The sequence below is a fragment of the Macaca thibetana genome, chromosome 3 (genome assembly GCF_024542745.1).
Source record: "Macaca thibetana thibetana isolate TM-01 chromosome 3, ASM2454274v1, whole genome shotgun sequence".
Taxonomy (NCBI): domain Eukaryota; kingdom Metazoa; phylum Chordata; class Mammalia; order Primates; family Cercopithecidae; genus Macaca; species Macaca thibetana.
This window is the reverse complement of record NC_065580.1, coordinates 28,715,063-28,738,198: the sequence shown is the minus strand read 5'-3', so window position 1 is coordinate 28,738,198 and position 23,136 is coordinate 28,715,063. Positions and strand designations below refer to the sequence as shown.

At 38.0% G+C, this 23,136-nt stretch overlaps 1 protein-coding gene across 6 annotated transcripts in view; it reads right to left on the bottom strand.

Annotated features, from left to right (window-relative positions):
- The window catches only part of CEP41 (centrosomal protein 41), a 50,310-nt gene that overhangs the window by 7,517 nt on the left and 19,657 nt on the right, over positions 1 to 23,136 (bottom strand). For 4 of the 6 annotated variants that reach the window (XM_050785020.1, XM_050785016.1, XM_050785021.1 and 1 more), the window contains 4 exons: positions 12,946 to 12,993; positions 8,082 to 8,143; positions 7,011 to 7,080; positions 773 to 917 (listed from right to left, as the gene is read on the bottom strand). In XM_050785020.1, coding sequence (XP_050640977.1) covers positions 773 to 917; positions 7,011 to 7,080; positions 8,082 to 8,143; positions 12,946 to 12,993 — 325 coding nt within the window. Of the gene's footprint in view, positions 1 to 772; positions 918 to 7,010; positions 7,081 to 8,081; positions 8,144 to 12,945; positions 12,994 to 17,233; positions 18,382 to 23,136 lie in introns of those variants that run through there. The other 2 variants (XM_050785022.1, XM_050785017.1) reach the window with 2 other exon arrangements.

The window sequence follows — 23,136 nt, the reverse complement described above, 5'->3', positions numbered from 1 at the left end:
TCTCTCTTCTTGAATGCAATTTTAGAGCCCTTTTGCAAAAGTTAACTATAATAATATGAAGCTAAAAGAATAATAATAATGGTGAAATGATGATAGCAATTCTTTCTCTGGTAGAACTAATTTCTCTAGAACTATTTTATCAGTCAAAGGGATGGATATCTGCTGAAAATCAGTACTGTCTTATAATCAACAGTTAATATTAGTGAGAAAGTACTACACGGACTAAAGTCCATGTAATCCATGGAATAAGGAGGCCCATGCCTTAGAAGAAGGAGCAGAAGAATACAATAAAAAGAAGGAACAGCCACGTTCAGCTTTAGAATCAGCACCAAGTACTGCTTTTTCCTTTGCACCTACTCAGTATCAGAGCACTACGTGTGGCACTGTCACTTCCGGACCGGGTATTATAAGCTGCAGCAGTCGGAAAAGGGGGAAAATCATACTCTCTGAATCAAGAGATAGTATTTGTAAAGTAATTCCTCATAACAAACTTACATGCAGGAGGGAGAAGAATGGAACTGAGAAATGAAAATTAAACTCTCCTATTAATATATTCTCCATTAACTCAGTAAGAATGCAGTGAAAAAGATTCAGGAGGTGGCATTTACACAAAGAGAAAGTAGAAGGCTGGGATTAAAATGTGAGACTTTACTCCTGCCAATTCTGTTTCTAAGGCAAGAAAAAAAACCCAAAAAAACACAGATCCCTGAAATTGGCCTCTAGGTTAATATAAAGGCAAAACACAGTGAAAATATGAATCAGCTTCGAGTACCTCTGAAGGGTTGAGCGGCTGGAGTCCCCTGCTCCTGCGTTGTTTATGAGCTGCTCAGGGCTCGGCGACTGCTCACCTGGATTTCCTTTCCCGTTAGTCCTGGCAGTGGTTTCAGCATCAGGGTCTGAAGCTGCAGAATCATTGTCTAATATTTACGAATGATGAAATAATTAGATTGAGCCTCAGGATTTGTGTTTACTTATTAGACAGTTCCAAAGACATGAAGTCAAGAAAAGGAAATCTTATCATCATTATTACATTGCTGTGGAAGTGCTAATGTACAAGTTCCCAAAGTGTGGTGGACCCCAGATATCCCCAAGGCCCTTCCAGGGATCTGCAAGGTAAAAGCTATTTTCATAAGATGTTACTTGTCTTTTTTACTGTGTTTATATTTGCACTGATGGTACAAAAGAAATGGTGGATAAAGCTGCCAGCACCTTAGTAAAAATCGGGGCTGTGGCACCAAACTTTATTAGCAATCATTGTATTATTCACCATCACGCATGCATTCACAGTAAATAAATATGGCAGTCACACTAAAAGACAGTCCCTGTTAAAGCAGTAACAGTTACTATTCTTATTAAATCTCACCTTGAAGTACATGTTTTTTTAATGTTCTGTGTGATGAAGTGAGGAGTCCACATACAATTAAGTTTGCTACATACCAAATTACCAGGGTTATCTCAAGGAAAAGTATTAGTGTGATTGCTGAGTTGCAGGCTGAACCAGTAACTTTTGCTATGCATACCACTTCTGCTTGGAAGATAAACTGACAGAAAAACTATGGTTAGTTAGACTTGTGTATTTGGCAGACATTTTCTCAGAAGTGAACTAAATAAGCCTGTTATTTCAAGGAACACTACTGATGGCATTGTTGCCAATGATTGTATTTTGAACAAAACTCGAAGTTTTAGAAACTGTGTTTGCCATCAGGAACTGAAGTATGGGGAGCTGCTTCCCCATGCTTACAGACCTTTTTGGTAAGATAGATCGTGAGAATAATATATGTGATTTTTTTTGACAGTTGTATAATAAAATGTATTAACCTTTGGGAAGATCTTCGTAACTCGGTGAACCAATATTTTCTAAATGGCCAATGCATGATGTTATACAATCATGCACAGGTAAAAGATTCAAGATATAAGACAATTACACTGAAAGTGCCTGATTTTAATCTAACAGTATGAAAGATTCATTGATATGATTTCAGATTCTACCTTACAGCTAATCCTTAAGAAACTAGCAGTTGTCAAGTTTTATCTGAAAGGGCTATTAAAATACTTCTCCCTTTTCCACCTACAGGTTTGTGTGAGCTGAATTTTCCTCACACACTTTAACCCAAACAGCATATCACAACAGACACCGCAGAAGCAAAGAGGAAAATCCGCGATCCTTTCATTAAACCAGACACTAAAGAGATTTACAAAATACATAAAATAATGACGTTCTCAGTAAAATTTTGTTTTGGAAATAATGCTATTTTTCATAAAAACATGTTGTTTATGTTTGTAATGGGTTTAGTATTGTTATTTTTAAGTGAAATAATAAATAAATACTGTTTCAGTTCCCAGTTTAAATTTTTAATACAATAAATATTAATAGACATAAAGCACATAAGCCAAAGCTCTTTGGGATCTTCAATAATTTTTAACAGAGTGGAGGAAGAGAACAAAATGTTTGAGAATTTGCTGTTCTAACCAATACAATAAGATTAAAAAATAATAATAATAACAGGCCAGGCGTGGTGGCTCATGCCTATAATCCCAGCACTTTGGGAGGCTGAGGAGGGTGGATCACTTGAGGTCAGGAGTTTGAGACCAGCCTGGCCAACATGGCGAAACCCTGTCTCTATTGAAAATACAAAAATTAGCTAGGTATGGTGGCAGGCACTGTAATCCCAGCTACTCAGGAGGCTGAGGCAGGAGAATCACTTGAACCTGGGAGGCGGAGGTTGCATTGAGCTGAGATCGTGCCACTGCACTGCAGCCTGGGCAACAGAGCAGGACTCCGTCTCAAAAAAATAAATAAATAAAAATAAAAACACGTCTAATTATTAAAGAGGATATTAATTTTGCATGTGATATGATAATATACCTAGAAATTTTAAGAGAATAATACGACAATAAGTGCAATAAATATGTGGTTAGATAAAAGAAATGCTAAAATATTTGTCCTATACACCAATTAAAAAATGACAGGAAAAAAAATCTGATATACAGTAACAACTGCAGCTATCAAACGTACTCTCCAAGAAATGAACCTAAACCAAATGTAAATAACCTATAAAAATGTATAAATCCTTTATAGGACTTATAAAAACGTTACTTAGAGGCCTTAAAGAAGACCTCAATGAAGAGAGTGACACACTCTGCATGTTCCTGATCGGGCAACTAAAACTAAAACATGAGTCCCTCCCAAAGTTAACTTTTGGCCTTAATACTAATCCCAAAGGGATTTTTTTTAAACTGAAAAGGATTTAAAAAATAAGAAGAGCAAATACACACACACACACACACACACACACTCAGATCCTTTTTTCCTATTCAGTTTCACAAGACTGAATATATATTCTGGAAGCAATATATACCCATGGGTTTTTGATGTGTTGGTTTTTCATATATATGAGGAAATAGGAAAATATATGTATATACATACATAATTAGGGGCGATTTGGAGACCTGCCTTATCAAATAGTAACATATGTTAAAAAGGTAAACGATCAAAATAGTACAGCACTGCAACCATAACAATGGAATATAATAGAGAACATGGAAAAGAATATAAACAAAAAGTCAATACATCCATATCATAAATCAGTGGGTAAAGGTAGAACTACTGAGTATATGGTGCTGGGAATATTTCTCAACTATCTGGAAAAATCTAATTCAAATAATCACCTTGTGTCATATATCAAAATACATACCAGATGGTTTAAATGCAAACAAACAAGCCAATAGAAGAAAATGTAGGTAAATAATTTACTAACATTGAATTTTATGAGTCTAAAGCAATGAAAGAAAACAACAGTATGGGCTAATAGATTTGATCATGTAAAAATGCAACCTCATATATATCAAAAACCAACACGAAGAAAATTAAAAGGTGAATAACAAATTAGGAGAAAGATCTGTAACACACATAAATTAAGAAGGTTAATATACTTAATTTATAGATTTAAAAAATTAACTAGCTCTGTAATATAAGGTGAAAAGAGTAAAAATGCAATAAGATCATGTGCACGAGGCAAAAATGCAAACAAGGTTAAATTGTTAACATGGAAAGGAAGTCTTTTCCCCACTGAAGACATGCGGGCCCTCCTGCCTCCTTCCCCAAGGGACGTATCAGTGTGCTAAACACTTTCACGTATTTATGTCTCATTCCAGAAATAAAACATTTACATGTGCTTGCATATATTTTACTTCTTCCCCAGGAGAATTCTATTCATATTATTTTATACTTTGGGTTTTTGTTTTATTGTCGTTTTATTTTTACTTAATATAGCCTGGAAATTGTTCCAACTAATCAAGATTTTTTCCTCATGCATTGTCAAGTTAGTATTGTTCTCCACTGTATAAAGATATCATAATTATTCAGAACTCTCACAAATCCGTAAGAAAAAGATGAACATCCTATTAGAAAGAAAGGAAAAAGAGCGTATAAACTCCTTAAAAGAAGAAATATGTATTTATGACCAGTAAACACACACACAGAGCATAATCTTACTATCAAAGAAATAAAAATCTATTAGATACTATTTTTCATCTATTAAACTGGAGAATATTTACAGAAATGCTAATTATTCAGCTTTGGCTAGGATGAGGAAAAACAGGTCTTCTCATTCACTCCTGGTGAGAATGCAAACAGATAGAACCATGCTGGAGAGAATGCAGCAGTCAGCACTGGGTGTCTAAAATGGTTCCACCCTTTGACCCTCTGCAGCAATTTATCCTCAGGAAATAATCAGAATCATACAAACATTTACATATATACATTGTAGCATTATTTTATAAAGGTGAAAAATCAGAAAAAACTATAATGCCCAACAAGAGCATAATTAAATTATGGTATATCCAAAGGACAGACATTAGATGACAACACAATCTTTATAGTCATGCTTCTGAAGCCTGTTTAGCGACAAGGGAAAGTATGAATGAAAAAGGGATAACTGAAAACAGCACAATACAAAATTATACAAAGAATATAGATTTAATTGGGGTGAGGGGTTAGAGAGGGGGAAAGCGGACCAAAACATACAGAGTGATTATTAGTTATTTAATTTGCTTCTCTATATACTTTTTACGGCTTCCTAACTTACTAGAAACACATTTTTAAGTTAGGAAAAAGCGATAAACATTATAAAAGGAGTTTTTTTTTGTTTTTAATCCCTTCAAAGATAGCCTGTTCCCCAGGCACTCCTGAGTGAGTTATTATCTGTGTAGAGCACTAGAAAAACACTAATATTACTCACACATTATGGTGTCCTACTTTACAAGAGCCTACTCTGCTGCGCAAATTTATCTCAGAAGAGAAAATTGCATGTGCCCATATGTTCGGGTGCTGCAATCTCAACAATGAATTGAAGGACCAAATCTAGGTGCTTATATAACCCAGTTAAAATTGGGAGTACTTGTATGAGGAGACTCAATTATCTCTGTTACAAAGAGCTCTTATTTCTCTGCTTTGTGAGAGGCATCTGTCAAAGATAAATTCCTGTCGTTTTCAGATTCTCTTTATCCTTCCTAACAAAAACCAGCCCGGGGAAATGACAGTTGAGTTGCACAAACCCAGTGTTCAGACTTCCTGAGAAACTTGTCTTGAAATCAGAAGTCAAATTCCTGACCTACATCAACCTTAACAAAACACATTCCTCTTCAATAAACAGCCACACGCTGATTGCTGGGTACTTCAGGATAAAATAAAGACCTTAACTCTGTGGATTCTTTTCATGAGAGTACAACTAGGAGGTTTTATTTTCAACTTGGTATTTAAGAAAGGAGATCGGGAGCCTACCTGTCTTTCTAGCCTTATCTCCTACCCAGTGCCTACTAGTCCCTTATACCACAGCCAGATTGGATGACTCAATTCCCCAAACATGCCTGGTGTGCTGTCCTCTCCATGCCTTTCGCAGGCTGCTCCTCAGCCTGCAACAGCCTCATCTTTAACTTGTACCTGTTGAGATTCTACCCCACTTCAAGGTCCAGTTCCAGTGCCTTGAGGAAGCCTACCTCGGTCTTCTTCCTTTTTTTTTTTTTTTTTTTTTGAGACGGAGTCTCGCTCTGTCGCCCAGGCTGGAGTGCAGTGGTATAGTCCTCAGCTCACTGCAACCTCCGCCTCCTGGGTTCAAGTGATTCTCCTGCCTCAGCCTCCTGAGTAGACCTGGTGATCTTCCCCGCTTGGCCTCCCAAAGTGCTGGGATTATGGGCGTGAGGCACTGGGCGTGAGGCACCGTGCCTGGCTGCCTACCTCAGTCTTCTAACTAGAAGTGTCTTTCCTTCCTTGGAACTCTCCCACAACATCCTGCATCTTTCCTAAAAGCACTTTTCAGTCCCTTAAGGGTACAATGAAGGCAGCAAGAAGACACTGGATGCTACTGCAGACACTAAGATTTGTAACCCAGGTCCCTTCCTTACTAGCTGTATCACTTTGAGGAGGCAGCTTAACCTCTGCAGCTTGGGCCTCTCATCGGTCATGTGTACCTTCCTTCCAGAGTTTTTAAGAAGACTAAGTAAGAAAATTCATGTGAATTCACCTTGCAATATACAGCCAACAAACGATGGTTTCCTTCCATTCCTCCATTTAAAAATTCTTCCACCTTAGTAATTCTGTGGTACTGTTAGCATTCAGCCCACCTAACACATACACATGTGTGCATGTGCACACATGTGACTGTCAATTTCATGTCAGCAGAGCTGTGCTTTGTTCATCTCTGTAGTCTCATAGCATTTAATGTGTGGGTACACAGAATGCTAAAAATATTCATTGAAAAAAGTAATTAGTATTTTAAACACATCTAAAACATTTAAAACTGTAAGGGTTAGAGCCAGAAAACCAGATGGCTTTTTAAAATAAGAATGAACAACTAAAGTATCAGGTAGCATTTCCCTGAGAGTAACAATCTAATTACAAATAGACACATCAAAGTCCCAGTCCCTGGGAAAAGACAGCAAATGTGTACAGGGTGAGTGTTTCAGTCAAATGGTCAGCCTGTTATTTTCCCCACACCCTCAATTCTCATTACCTTCCAGCCTTTGAATCTCCTCAGCTGTCACTTCCAGTGTTTGATCAGAGAGGGAAGCAACTTGGATGATCTGATAGAAAAAAGAATGAAATGTGTGGATGTTTGTTTGTTTTTAAACAGAGGCAATTTTGTCTTTTACAAAAGACGAGGAAACAACAAACATCAAAGATCTCTTGTTTGAAGAAGCTGTCAGTGTCCTCAACTGAAGACTGAATTTCAGGCCTCCTTCCTTTTGTGTTGGTAATACACTGCAGATGATCATTTCAGAAGAAAAGCACATTTAGAACACTACATAAACTTAGAATGCTAAGAGGATAGTTTAGGACAAGAAACATGAAGAAGAGTTTAAAACCACATCTGTATATATCGTGATCCAAGCATTACACATTATTTCTTGAAAATGCAATACTGACCTAGCATAACATAGAATGGGATCAGCAATTCTCCACACAATGAAGAAGTAAATGTAAATGTAATAACAGATACACTGATTACAGTGTCTTCTACTTCTATACAGTATTCAGTTTTAAAGCACTTTTCACAACTTAGCTCACAAGGCCCAAGATTCAACTTGAGCGATGCCGGGAACTTGTGCTTGGGAGCTGGAGAGACACCTTCTCCAAAATTTTCAAATAAAAGAAGAAAGTGACTTGCCCAAAATAACAAAACAGCTTTGGTAGGATGATTTGGAAAAGATCAGTCCAAGAAAAGGAGAAATCACTTGGTTTCCAGAGAAAAATGCTGAAACAATCCAGGATCCAGAATTGTAGATTCTAACTATGAAGTTAAATGTATAAGGAAAAAAACCCCTAAACCACAAGTTTAATGAATTAAAAGTAGGGCAAACATTTACTTTACAGAATTCTTATCAAAGAAGAGAGAAAAATTTCTCACCATCCTCATGTGAACACACATACCACATACCAATTAATTTTCCCATAGCTGAACGACATACAAAGAATCAGAAGAAACTCCTCGGCAAAGATTCCCTAGAGTTGAATTTAGAAACACTCACATAAAGTGACACGAATTAGACAGTCTTTACTCCAATGGGAAGATCATGAAACTTACCAGCTGGGCAAAAGTTGTAACTTTTAGTCTCTTGAAAAGCTCATCTTTTTTGTATCTATAATCTGAAAAATATGGTAAGACAAATATTTATTTAGATTTATTTTGCTTTTTTAGAGCTATTCTTTCTAGCTGTCAAGTTACGTGGTCTTTCAAGTTATTTATATGCTTTTAAATCTATTATCTCATTTGAGCCTCATGATATCCTCAAAATTAGGTGTGGCAGGTAGTAGTATCATCTGTTTAATTTGTTTCCCTTTGCTTTGTCATTAGGAAGCTTGAAGTTTAATTTACAAACTACCTTTGGTCTAGTGACTACCCCTTGCCTTTATTTTATTAGTCTACCATTTCCCTTTAACTAAGTTGTCTCCACTTTGACTACATTGTACTCCGTGCACTTTTGTAAGCCACCTCAAATCCTTTTCAGAGCAAAGCAGGGAAGAAATGTCTGTGTTTTACAAATGAGGACAGAGACTCAGAGAAGCTGAACAGCTGGTAAGACGTTCATGCCCCACTATTGTGACTCCAGCTTAAAAAGAGAGCAAAAATATTCCTGCCATTACACACTATGCTGGAGCCACAGGACGACATTTCTACGTGTGTGCTTGGCTGGACACACAGCTGTGATTGGTTCTGATAATCTCTCAGCTTCTCTCCAACTTCAATTTGATAAAAATTAACCTATTCAGTTTCTCAAGATGAAAAAGTTCTGCAGTTCTGTTGTACAACAGTGTGAAAATACTTAATGCTACTGACCTTACACTTAAAAACCATTATGATGTTAGGTGTTCTGTGTTTTTGTTTTTGTGGTTTACCACCATTTTATTTTGTTATTTTATGTTATGTTATGTTATTTATTTATTTATTTATTATTTCTCTGTCGCCCAGGTTGGAGTGCAGTGCCGTGATCTCGGCTCACTGCAACCTCTGCCTCTCAGGTTCAAGGAATTCTCCTACCTCAGCCTCCTGAGTAGCTGGGATTACAGGCGCCCGCCACCATGCCTGGCTAATTTTTGTATTTTTAGTAGAGATGGGGTTTCACCATGTTGGTCAGGCTGGTTCTGAACTCCTGGCCTCAAGTGATCCACCCACCTCAACCACCCAAAGTGCTGGGATTATAGGCGTGAACCACAGCACCCGGCCCCACCATTTAAAAAGATAAAATAAAATAAAACCAACTTAGGCCAAGTTTGGTGACTCACGCCTGTAATCCCAACAATTTGGAAGGCTGAGGTGGGCGGATCACTTGAGTTCAGCAGTTTGAGACCAGCCTGGCCAACATGGCAAAACCCCATCGCTACCAATAATACAAAAATTAGTTGGGTGTGGTGGCGCACACCTGTAATCTCAGCTACTTCGGAGGCTGAGGCATGAGAATCAATTGAACCTGGGAGGTGGAGATTGCAGTGAGCCAAGATTGCACTACCGAATTCCAGCCTGGGCAAGAGTGAAACTGTGTCTCAAAAACAAACAACAAACAAACAAAAAAACAACTTAAAACATCAACATTTATTCAGTGCTGTCTTTACAGTTCTGAGCTGTAACTCAAATATAGGTACTTCCGTACTTGTGTTAATAATTCTTCCCGTCACATTAAACAATTGTTAAAAACGAAGCCAGTCGCACTTTATCTGTTATCTGTTCCATAGATGTGTGTTAAAGGCTAGCGTCCTTAAACTGTTTTGAAGATGATAGTCAAATTCTGAATGGTTTTCAGTGTTGAACTCTGCCCACCCTTATCCTTTCCTCCTCACCTAGGTTTTTATATTGGTACCCGTGACTCCTTAAATGCTGCTTCATTATTTCAGAATTATTCAAGGTTAGCTGGTTAATTGCTATGACCTTCACAGCATAAATGTCTCGTAAACCAAGACTCCTAGCAACAAAGGAAAGGATTAAAGGTATTTAAGATTATTTACCTGGTGTAACTAATCACTTCCATGAATTTTCCAAAAACCAGCACAGACCAGGTGGTGACTTTGGAGGATAATGTAATCTTGGTTTACCAAGCACCTTAAGACTCAGAGTCAGGAAATGATACTACTTTAAAAACTAGCCTTCTGTAAATATATCAAGGCTTTTTTAAAATAGGGAACTAAACTTCTCTGTTCTAAAATGTCTTAAAGAGAGTAATTTGGCTAATAATAGACCATTACTTCTAGAAAATGCTTAGAGATGTTGCTTCTGGATACAACAAAGTAGCAAACCTATAGGCAGTGGAACTTCTAAAACCTGCCGGGATGCAGACCCATATAGGCCGAGCTGAGGCTTTACAAAGTACAACCGAATAACTACAGTGTTCCTTTTGATTGCCACCAACTTGCCCACCATAAGTCATTTATGCAAATCAAAACAACAGTAAATCAGCAAATGGAAACAGCTAACAGCTTTCAAGTAGTTTTCACTGTGACATTTATCCACTGATATTCTTCTGGTATGGTTACATGGTTTAAAATGCTTCTAAGCATAAAATGTATACTTTGAAATCCCCATTAACTAAACAGAGATTAATTTAAACAAACAAACAAACAAACAAACAAAAGACTGCTTTATTCTAAAGATTGGCATTTCTACTGTCTTCTGCACAAGCACTAGAAGCCCCCTAAATATTTGAACCTGAAGTCTACGTACCTGGTTCTGGTTTAGAAGGACAGCCGTCAGTAGGACTTTCTGACATGATTACTCAGAGATAAAAGATCAAACTAGATGTTTTACAGTAAGTTTAAATTTTTATAAAAAGGATGATTGGGAAGGCTCTGTCAGTCTGTCCTTGCAAGAGCGAACAGGGCTTTAAGAATGGAGCTTCTGCTGTGTGTCTTCTCCCAAACTCTGTGTTGAAGACAATCCTTGTTTCAGATACGTTATCAAGGTTTTCTTCTCCAGTAAGTCTAGGTTCTAAGTCTGTCTCTCTCGAGTTACTGGAAGGACAGAGACCTGACTATCTAGGATGTTTCACACTGGGTCCAACTAGTGTCATCTAACCACCAGAAACCAAGAATGGGCTTTGTAAATTGTCAATAGACATAGACTGTCTATTTTCCCCAGGTAGAGTTGAAAGCATATTCAGATTACAAAGGATTTCTGCATTTTCAGGGTTCTGTTGAAATGTGTTATTAGCAAAGGGAAGTTGGGCTCACAGTGGAAGACAAATCAAAGGAAGTAACAGAACAAGGTTTGTGGTTTCACAGAAAGAAATGGCATCTAAGGTAATCTGAGTAAAGTGATGGGTCTAGGGTATCATGAAACAAGGGAATATTCTCCTCCCTTTCAACCCCAAAGAATACTTACAACAGAAAATGGGGAAAGAGAAGGAAATATCTTCCAAAATGTAGATGCCAAACCAGAATCTAAAGCAATTCTGTCAGGGAATCAGCACAAAGTGTGTGAAATGGAGTAACAGGAATCTCCTGCTCTACTAAAAGGAAGCCTTCCACTCCTACGGAGGGAAAGTGAAGTGAGCATTTTCAAGGCTGCTTTCCAAAGGTATTTCTTCTGGGAGATCACCTCCACGCAGGGTTTAGTTATTAAAAGAAACCACATTGTACTTTGAGGAAATGTTTTAAGTGAGGTTCTGGCAACCTGGGCGGAATGGGACATTTTTATGGGACAAATTTCTAGTGAGGACATGTGAACTCACACTCAGCTGCAAATGGATGAGAGGTGACAGAGACGACAAACCCCAAAAGAAGCAGGACAGCTGGATTCTGCCTGCCTTGGATAAGTTAAGGATGGCAACAATGAAGTATAGGTGAGTAAATGCGATCTTTCTTCAGAGTTTAAAAGTATATATTTTATATAAATATTTAAAATACATATACTTATGTAATATAAAATGTTTAGGAAGAAAAGAGAAGGATACTGTGGCATTACATATTTTTAAGAAGTCTATAGCATGAGCCCTTATAGCTGAACATGGCAAATGAAAACACAGCATAAAGCGGCTCCTGAGTCCACATCTATTGGTTGGGGTTTCCCAATATTACAGCACTTCAAATGGAACTTTGATTTCAAATAAAAAGGTCTGCTGTGTAACAAAAGAAAATGTTCTGATGTATTCTCGATGTGCAATTTTCTCTTCCAAGAAAATGTACATTACCAGAGCCAAGTCCTGAACTATGATCAATCAGAGTACCTCTTTACCACCATTAACTACTCCCCTAGCACTGGGTTCTCGTATTCAAGATACGAGCAAATCCATCTTAGAAAATAGATGTTTCTACTTCTTCCTTAATTCTGGCCTTGAAGTGTACACTTTACATCAGTTTTGGATGCAGATTGAAAAATTATGATTTTGCGCAAGGGCAATGCACTCAATGACTGGTAACATATCTTTGCAGACTAGCTTTTTAAAAGGACGTAGATGAAATATGATTTTTAATTAAAAGAAAACAGACTGCAATGAATTGATAATACATAACACTAAGTTCTCATGTCCCTGTCTTCCATGAATACTCTCATTTATGCACACAAGAGTGTTCTGAAGGAAGATATTATTACCCCTATCTCAAATAGAGACAAAATAAGACAGAAAAGATGAAATATCTTGAAGAAGGGCATGAAGATTGCAGTACAATGACACTAGAAGCTTAACCAGAGCTCATTCCACTAGATCTGACTCCACAGGCCAACACCAATGTCTCCTATGGGATAGAAGTAGGGCAGAATTTAGGCCTACAAGCCACAATCTGAGGAGCAGCCCAGTACAGCACCCAGGATCTCCCACAGCCCTTGAGGCACCTGCTAGGCTTATCGGATCATCCATAGCTCTCTGTGCCTGTCAGCTGTAGAACACAATTGTTAGTTAAGAACCAACTTATAGAACAACTGTAGACTTCCATTTTCCCAAACCATCAAGAGTGTTACTTACTTTTCTTAATCTCTTCGAGCTTCTCAGTATATTTAGTCATACTGTTACCTAAAAAGAAAATAAGGGTTTTAGATATACTTTAAATGGAAGCAAATGAGCACCACTGTGGAAACAGAATGGAGGAAAAGTATCCCCTAAGCTTTCCTGTCCTGTTCTTAGGGATTCTGGACAGCAGCATACAGACCACACACAGTAAAATCTTTTGGATAATACAGCATTATTAAAAGTTGCAGAGCCGAGCGAAATGTTTTGGTAGAATGTGTTTAAGCTGGGATGCATACCCCCAAAACATTGAAAAGATCCAGGAGATACAGATGATCATTTTCTATCAATTTGTTTTTCAAGTCTAGGCTTTTCTCCTCCTTTTATCTCCCCTGCCCCCGCTGATGATCTTTTTGTGGGGAAGATATATAGAAGAGGAGCAAAAAGGAGGCAGTGTTCTTTGAATGTCTAAAATGTGCCTTTGTGGTTACCCAAGCAACCCTCTCCTCTCGGCTTTGTCTTCACAGTTTCCTTCTCTTTCCTGAACTTGCTCTTCTACTATTCATGCTCACGTTGCAGTCTGAACTAGACTACACAGTCTACACACTAGTATTCACCATAGATTTAATGTGCTGAGAAACAACAGCAGATTCTCGCCACTGCAGAGAGCCCCCAGCCCTCATGTTTTACAGTATGTTTCTACAATACTAGGTACTGGCCAAGGTGGTTTGGAGGTTTTCAGACTTAAAAAACTCAGCCAGGAACCTTCTGGTTTCCAACTAAATTCTAGCTGTCACGCCAGGGGCTATTATTTTTTACTGGGTGTGCTTCGATTTGATTCAATTCAACGCAGCAAGCTCTTTCTGGTATGGCAAAAGGAAAACATTCAAAATAATTTCTCATTTCTAAAACTGCGCTCCTAGCTTTTTAAGCCTGGAGAGGATCTAGTCAGATGCAGCCCCAGTATCAGATAAAAGAAATGCTTTCAATTAATAGTAGCGTGAACTGACATTTTCAAGGACTATTCTGAACTTTTCTTCACATTCGGGTGAGAGGTAGAAAAAGAAAATCCTTGCTCTGAAACCCAAAATACATTTTCAAAAAAACAACTTATTTCATTGGCTATTATTAAATCTTTACCATGAATTCACCATGGAATAAAAATCCACCATTGTTTTCTTTTTTCTTTTTCTTTTTTTTTGGTCTTAAGACACACACTCTCTGTATCCAGGACCAAAAAGGAGGATTCAGAGTAGGCCTGGACCTGGAAGTTCCAAGAGAAATGAAGGCAGTCAGGGCTGCTAGGAAGGCCTAAGCCTTCTCAAGAGAAACACTGAATACCTCTCAGAAGAGGCCCAAATCACCAAGATTAGAACCAAATACAGTCTTTCCTAGGTTCTTCAGACGGCAATTGACCTGAGATGTGACCAGATCTTCCGAGCAGAAGCCACGATTTCTTCCTGGACACACACATCTCTCCTGCCCACTGCAACTCTGAACTCAGGCGTGGACTTGCCTGGTCAATACAATGGGGGAAGAAGACGGCAAATCAATATCCTGTTCAGCTTCCCAAGTCTCGTTCTTAAAATATTTTACCCAGTAGCTTTAGGTTATATGTCCCTGAGTCACCCACAGTTGCGTGTCATTGACGTGGCAGGTAGTTTCTTTCGGCTAGGGAAGCTTTAGGCAATCTAGTCAGAAAATGAGGGACAAAAAGGATCACCTGAGTTGTCTGATGTCACGGCAAGTTAGTAACTAAGCCAGGATTCGCATTTCCAACTTCCTGAAAAACATGTCTTTTCTTGTCGTGTTGTAAAAAAACACAATTAATCATGAGGTAAATTTGTAGGAAATGCTACTTCCTTAATAGTGAGAGGTGGGGATCATCTTGTGTTGTAAATTCCCTGAGGAATGGAAAACACTAGTAGCCAACCTTATTTATCCAGTCTTTATTATTGAAACACTGCATTTCCAAACCACAACCTTATTTATCCAGTCTTTATTATTGAAACACTGCATCTCCAAACCACGACCTTATTTATCCAGTCTTTATTATTGAAACACTGCATCTCCAAACCACGACCTTATTTATCCAGTCTTTATTATTGAAACACTGCATCTCCAAACCACGACCTTATTTATCCAGTCTTTATTATTGAAACACTGCATCTCCAAACCACGACCTTATTTATCCAGTCTTTATTATTGAAACACTGCATCTCCAAACCACGACCTTATTTATCCAGTCTTTATTATTGAAACACTGCATCTCCAAACCACGACCTTATTTATCCAGTCTTTATTATTGAAACACTGCATTTCCAACCACGACCTTATTTATCCAGTCTTTATTATTGAAACACTGCATTTCCAAACCACGACCTTATTTATCCAGTCTTTATTATTGAAACACTGCATTTCCAAACCACGACCTTATTTATCCAGTCTTTATTTTGAAACACTGTATTTCCAAACCACGACCTTATTTATCCAGTCTTTATTATTGAAATACTGCATTTCCAAACCATGACCTTATTTATCCAGTCTTTATTATTGAAACACTGCATTTCCAAACCACAGTGGTTTCTACTAACAAAGTGTCTACACTTCATTTCTCCATTAATTACAAACATTTCAGGGTAATTACACTTAACACTTTATCTTGTATCAGCTGACCCTCACCACAATGCAGGGAGGTAGGCCATCACGCCCACTATTTGTTTTCTCCCTAAAGGAGAAGGCTGAGAAACAAACGTTTTTTGCAGAATTATACAAATACTTGGTGAAATTCAGAACAAATCTGAGAGGACTACTGACGAGTTCTTTTCACTACAGACATTCATTCTATCCAAGAATGGGGAAAAAAGGAGAATGGAGGATTTCTTCCTTGTTTTAATTGGACAAATGAGATAGCAGGATGGCTGACATAAAAATACCCCTAAAAATGGTTTGAGAAATTATGAAAAGTAGCATTTTTATCCCACTTTGTAAACTGCTTATATCTTAACTACGTAGCCTATCTTACTGTATCTAATTGCATCTGAAAATAGTTTCTGACTACCTTTTAAAAAGATTGGAAATGAATCCATTTCATAATTCACTTATTTATAAACATGGCTTTGTTTCATACAAAAGGAGCCTAAAAGACTATCCAAGAACCAATTTTTTTTTAAATTGAAATTACACATTACTGCCAGATACATTTTCCCAGATAAGACTTTTTGATCAAACAGAAAAAAAAAAGTCAGTGGCTCCCCATTGCATCCTAACTAAAGCTGAAACTCCTTGCTCTAGCACTGGACACCAACTCACTACTTCTTAATGTTGCCTTAATTACTTAACTTGACAAACTCCTGGTCTTCCATTCTCTAACGTATCACCTTGCCACATACTCATAGCCCACCCAGCAGGAATTGACCTTTCCCTCCTCTGAGCTTCTACAGCACTCGGCCTACAACCCACAAGGCATTTATCACTGTATTGTCTTACCTACCTTACTAGACAGAAAGCCAAAGACTATTTATGGGCACGTACACACACACACACACACACACAACATGCATGCATGCACAATCTTTATCCCTTCCATTGTCTAGCATAGGAGACACTCAAAAATATTTGCTGAATGATGGTCAGGTGCACTGGCTCATGCCTGTAATCCCAGCATGTTTGGAGGCTGAGGAGGCAGGATTGCTTGAGCCCAGGAGTTCCAGACCAGCCTGGGCAATATAGTGAGAACTTATCTCTACAAAACACACACACACACAAATTAGCCAGGCATGGTGGCGCATCCCTGTAGTCCCAGCTACTTGAGAGGTTGAGGTAGGAGTGTCACCTGAGCCCAGGAAGGGGAGGTTGCAGTGAGCAAGAATGTACCACTGCACTACGGTGTGGGTGACAGAGTGAGACTCTATCTCAAAAAAAAAAAAAAAAAAAAAAAAATGGCCAGGCGTGGTAGCTCACATCTGTAATTCCAGCACTTTGGGAGGCTGAGGTGGAAGGATTGCTCGAGGCCAGGAGTTCAAGACCACCCTGGCCAACACAGTGAGAGCCCAACTGTATAAAAAATAAAGAAATAAATAGGCTGGGCGTGGTGGCTCACGCCTGTAATCCCAGCACCTTGGGAGGCCAAGGCGGGAGGATCACGAGGTCAGGAGTTCGAGACCAGTCTGACCAATATTAAATAGTAAATTTATATTTACAAATTACTAATTTATAAATTACTAATTTATAAATAATATATTAAATAGTAAAACCCCATCTCTACTAAAAAATATAAAAATTAGCCAGGCATGGTAGTCCGCACCTGTAGTCCCAGGTACTCAGGAGGCTGAGGCAGGAGAATCGCTTGAACCCGGAAGGCAGAGGTTGCAGTGAACCGAGATCCTGCCACTGCACTCTAGCATGGGCAACAGAGTGAGACTTCGTCTCAATAAATAAATAAATAAATAAAAAGGAAAAAGATACATTTGCTGAATGAAATGAACGAAATATACTATGGAGATCTACTATCTGAAAAATCCTTATAATGAGTTCTTTTATAATGCAAATACTTCCCAATTTGGTCTGAGTTTCTGTACACCTGATTTTCTTTAAACTATGTACAACTTGACTTATACACAGCATATGTTATGTGCTACATATATGACTCATATTGCTTCACGATTTAAGCAACCTAGAAATGTATAAGGTAGAATTTAGCTTCTACTTTGTTTACTTACAACTAAAGTTCTGATAAAAGATATATAACAAAACTTTACAATTAGACTCAAGAGGAAGAAATAACCCAACTATATCAATAGTGCTATGCAAAGACAGAGTACAACTGATTAAATGAATGAGTCATTCATTAGATTTTTTCCATTGTTTTCCTATAATTTAATAACATTATTTATACAGAGCCACTAAGAAAAGCAAGTGATTTTGTGCAGCAGTAATCTAAAGTAGATGAGATTTATAAGGCACGAACTCAGTTGCTAAGAGACAACTCCATGGCTTTATTTTTCTTCAATATTTCCCTCCTCTATGGAGAAGTTCTCTTGGCTCGGAAGAGCAGAAAGCATGAAAAGAGGCACAGTGGTCCTTTGTTAACCTCAATAAGTGATATGTGTGTATAGTGCTTTCTGGTTTATAAAAGCCTTTCACATACATTTCTTCCTTTGACGGAAGGAACAGAATTAAACAACAAATAAAAATGAAGAGTACCTAGTCTATAATGAGTTTGATGCTTACAATCAAGGCTATTAGCAAATATTCAGGAAAAGTAGAGCCTAAAGAAGAAAAGAGGGAATGAATAGTTTGTCTAGAGATAATAAAAGGAAGGTGAATTTTTAAAAAGACAAAAATAAGGCTAGAAAAGACTGAGTGGAGAAAGCCTACAGAATTTCAGAAAGCTAAAGAAATTGGAAATGAGATTGAATATAGATAGAAATGAGAGGACAATGCAGCCAATGAAAGACTGTGGGGACTAATAAAAGGAGAGCCCTGTGGTTTGGAAAGTGTCCCTTAATCAGCCTGCAGTGCTGCAAAACAGAAACCCAGAGAGGGTGCTTGAGAATATACAAGAACCCTGCGGTGGTGACTGAACAAAACGCAGCCAGGGATTTCATCAGAAGCATAATCCATTCATGGCACAGTCTGGCAGTGCTGGGGAGCTGGTAAGACACACACAGGCACCTATGGAACAAAAGAAATATTTGAAGTTCAAAATAATTCTGAGATTTCTAGCCATGGCCGCACATCAGTGTTTGAGTTCATATGAGAAGCAGAGCCAGAGGTATAAAAACAAAAAAATAATCTTTACCCAGGAGGAAGATAGCAGTCTTTGAAGAACTCAGTAGAAGGTGATTTGGGTGAAGGCAGGAGATATCACGAAATTCTTGATTTCTTGTGATTACTCTGAATTGCTTGCTGTTTGGTAAGAAAAGATGAAAGACCCATCTATTTAGCCTAAAAATGAGAAATGCTCACTCACTGCTGTGCCTATTTTCAATGCTCTGACTGCAGAGCTTAAAAACATACTACAGGTAGAAACTCCGTACTCTTACTTGGGCTATAAGGTCCCTTTTCTGTTTTCTTAACTCTTTATCCTTTTCACCTCATGACACACATACAATGATACAATGTGGATACAATGCTGGGTTTGGGTTGATCCAGGCCCTGTTGGCTACCCAAAGGGCTGTAGGGATCTGTGTCTTGGCACGTAACGCATAGGCTGCTGCACACCAGGTAGAAAACTTTTTCTGAATACACAGGGAGGTAAGTCACAAAAACGCACAGAAATATAAGCATTAAAATAAAAATCTCTCCCCTAAATTGACTTTAGAATAATTTCTAAATTTGAAACAAAAAAAAAATTGAACACTAGAATAAGATTTCTCTCCCACACTGACTTTAAAATACTGTGAGTTTTAAGCAATGAAACATACTTTGGCCCTTCCAAAAGCTTTACAAGACTAGTTTGGGAGACTTCTGCTTCCAGAAAGATGGGGTAGATGTACTTAGCTACTCCTCCAGCTAAGAAAAAGAAAACCCTCGACAACCCACGGAATGGGAGAAAATATTTGCAAATCATATTACTGACAAGACTCTAGTATCCAGAATATATAAAACAACTCTGTTTTACTTTTATTTTTTGGAGATGGAGTCTTGCTCTGTCACCCAGGCTGGAGTGCAGTGGCGCAATCTTGGCTCACTGCAACCTCTGTCTCCTGGGTTCAAGCAATTCTTCTGCCTCAGCTTCCCCAGGAGCTGGGACTACAGGTGCACGCTGCCACACCTGGCTAATTTTTTTGTATTTTAGTAGAGACGGGGTTTCATCATGTTGCCCAGACTAGTCTTGAATTCCTGAGCTAAGGCAATCCACCTGCCTTGGCCTCCCAAAGTGCTGGGATTACAGGTGTGAGCCACTGCGCCTGGCCAAAAGAACTCTTCTAACTCAACAAATAAGAAGAAAAATAACCCAACGTAAATATGGACAAATGATTTGAATAGACATTTCTCCATAGGAGATACACAAATGCCAAAAAGGACATAAAAAGGTGCTCAAACATTGGTCATTAGGAACATGCAAATCAAAGCCGTAATAATATACCATTTCATGCCCACAAAGATGGTAATCAAAACGATGAACAATAACAAGCATTGGTGATGATGTGGAGAAAATAGAGCCCTCCTACATTGCTGCTGGGAATGTGAAGTGGTGTGGCTGCTGTGGAAAACAGTTTGGCATTTCCTCAAAAAATTAGACACACAGTTACCATATGAAAAGCAATTCAAGTCCTAGGTATATGCCCAAGAGAATTAAAAACACATGTTCACACAAAAATTTGTACACTGATGTTCTTAGCAGCACTATGTCCAGTAAGTGTAAACAACTCAAATGTCCATCAACTGATGAGTGGGTAAACAAAATGTGGAATAGCTATACAACAGAAGATTATTTGATAATAAAAAGGAGTAAAGAACTGACACATGCTACAACATAGATGAATCTTGAAAACATTTCACTAAGTGAAAGAAGCCAGACATAAAAGGCTACATCCCGTACGACTGCATCTACATGAAATGTTCAGAATAGCCAAATCCATAGATACAGAAAGCAGATTAGTGGTTACTCAACATAGTAAATATGTCAATTCTCCCTATGTTGATAAACAGGCTTAATGCAACTCCTATCAAAATCACAGCATTTAAAAAGTAAATGTAAATACGATTATTCTAAAATTTATATGGAAAGGCAGGGGGATTAAAATAGCTAAAATAACTGTATAAAGAAAAAGAAAGGCTGGGCACTGTAGAACATGCCTGTAATTTCAGCACTTTGGGAGGCCGAGGCGGGTGAATCACTTGAGGTCAGGCATTCATGACCAGCCTGGCCAATATGGTAGAACCTCATCTCTACCAAAAAATACAAAAATATGAACCGGGCATGGTGGCGCCCGCCTGTGGTCCCAGCTGCTTGGGAGGCTGAGGTGGGAGAATTGCTTGAGCCCGGGAAGTAGTGGTTACAGTGGGCCAAGATCACACCACTGCACTCCAGCCTGGGCTACAGAGTAAGACTCTGTCTCAAAAAAAAAAGAGAAAGTGGGCATAGTCAGTCTAACCAATTTTAACTATCCAACTTACTATACAGCTATAGTAATCAATACTATGGTATTGGCAGAAGGCAGACACATGCATCATGGGATCAGAATAGATAACCCAGGAATAGACCCACATAAATATGCCCAACTGATTTTTGACAAAGGTGAACACGAAATTAAATGGAGAAAAGGTAACCTTTTTAACAAATGGCACCAGACCAACTGAATATCCATAAGCAAAATCTTAGTCTTGATGTGAGTCACATCTCTTATATAAAAATTACCTCAAAGTTTATCATGAACTTAAACATAAAACTTTTAGGAAAAAAACATGATAGAAAAAAAAAAATCATTGGGATCGAGGCCAGGCAAAGACTTTTTAGACTAGACAACAAAATCATGATCCATAAAAGGAAAAGCTGATAAAATGGACCTCATCAAAATTAAAAACTTTTGTTCTTCCAAAGACTGTGTTAGGAGGATGAAAAGATAAGTTATGAACTAGGAAAAAATATTTGCAAACCACATATCTGACAAAGGACTAGTAGCTAGAATGTATAAGGAGCTCTCAAAATGCAACAATAAAAAAGCAAACAAACTAATTAGAACATAGGCAAAAGATATGAACAGGTATTTCACCAAAGAAGGTATACAGAAATCAAATAAGCACATGAAAAGATGTTCACCATTACCACAGGGAAATGCAAACTAAAACTGCAATGGGCTGGGCGCGGTGGCTCACGCCTGTAATCCCAGCCAAGGTGGGTGGATCACTTGAGGCAGGAGTTTGAGACAAGCCTGGCCAACGTGACGAAACCCTATCTCTACTAAAAATACAAAAACTAGCCAGGCATGGTGGTGAGCACCTGTAATTCCAGCTACTTGAAAGGCTAAGGCAGGAGAATTGCTTGAACCCGGGAGGTAGAGGTTGCAGTGAGCCAAGATCATGCCACTGCACTCCAGCCTGGGTGACGGGGTAAGATTCTGTCTCAAAAAACAAAACAAAACAAAACTGCAATGATATATGCCACCACACAGCTATCAGAATGGCCAAAATAAAAGCTGGTGACAACACCAAATGTTGACAAGGATGTGGAGAAAATGAATCATTCATCCATTGCTGGTGGGAATGTAAAATGGTACGGTCACTTTAAAAAACAGCTTGGCATTTTCTTAAAAAACTACATGGGCAAGTACATTCTGACCAGTAATTATACTCCTGAGCACTTAACCCAGAGAAATGAAGATTTAGGTTCAAACAAAACTGTGTGCATGAGTGTTTATAGCACTTTTACTTTAATAACCAAAAAGTGCAAACAACCCTGATGTCCTTCAACAAGTGAACGGTTAATTAAACTTGGTACATTCATATCATGGAATACCAGCCATTAATAAAATGGAACAAATCACTGATACGTGCAACAACCTGGATGAATATCCAGAAAATTATGCTAAGTGAAAAAGCCAATCCAAAAGGTTGCATACTGTATGATTCCATTTATACAGCATTTGTGAAATGACAAAATTACAGCAGTGTAGAACAGACTGGTGATTGCAGGGGCTAAGAAAGGGGTGGGAGTAGAAAGTGGATGTGGCTATAAAAGGGCAACATAAGGAATCCGTGTGGTGATGGAAATGTTCTGTATCTTGACTATATGTATCAAATGTCAATATCACAGTTGTGATAGTGTATTATAGTTTTGCAAAATGTTACCTCTATGGGAAACTGGCTAAAGTACACATGGAATCTTTCTGCATTATTGTCTACAAAATATATATGCATCTATAATTATGTTGAAATTAAAAGTTTAACAAAAAAGCCAGTTTAAAAATCTCAGGATATAAAAGGACATATGTATTTAATATATATTATAAAAAGCAGATATACTTTTATCTCAATATCAAAAAAATGAAATTAATCTTAGGCACCATTATTGAGTCAAATTCTGGTTATGAATTGAGAAATTAAAGAGGAAGAAGGGAGCTGTCCTTCACAAATCCCAGTTTAATTTCCAGGAGACAAAAAAAAAAAAAAAAACTATGAAGGCATAGACAAATCTATATATCTGAAATAAATCTCAGCTCTTAAAGTTTTAATTATAAGAAAGCATACAGATTCCAAAAG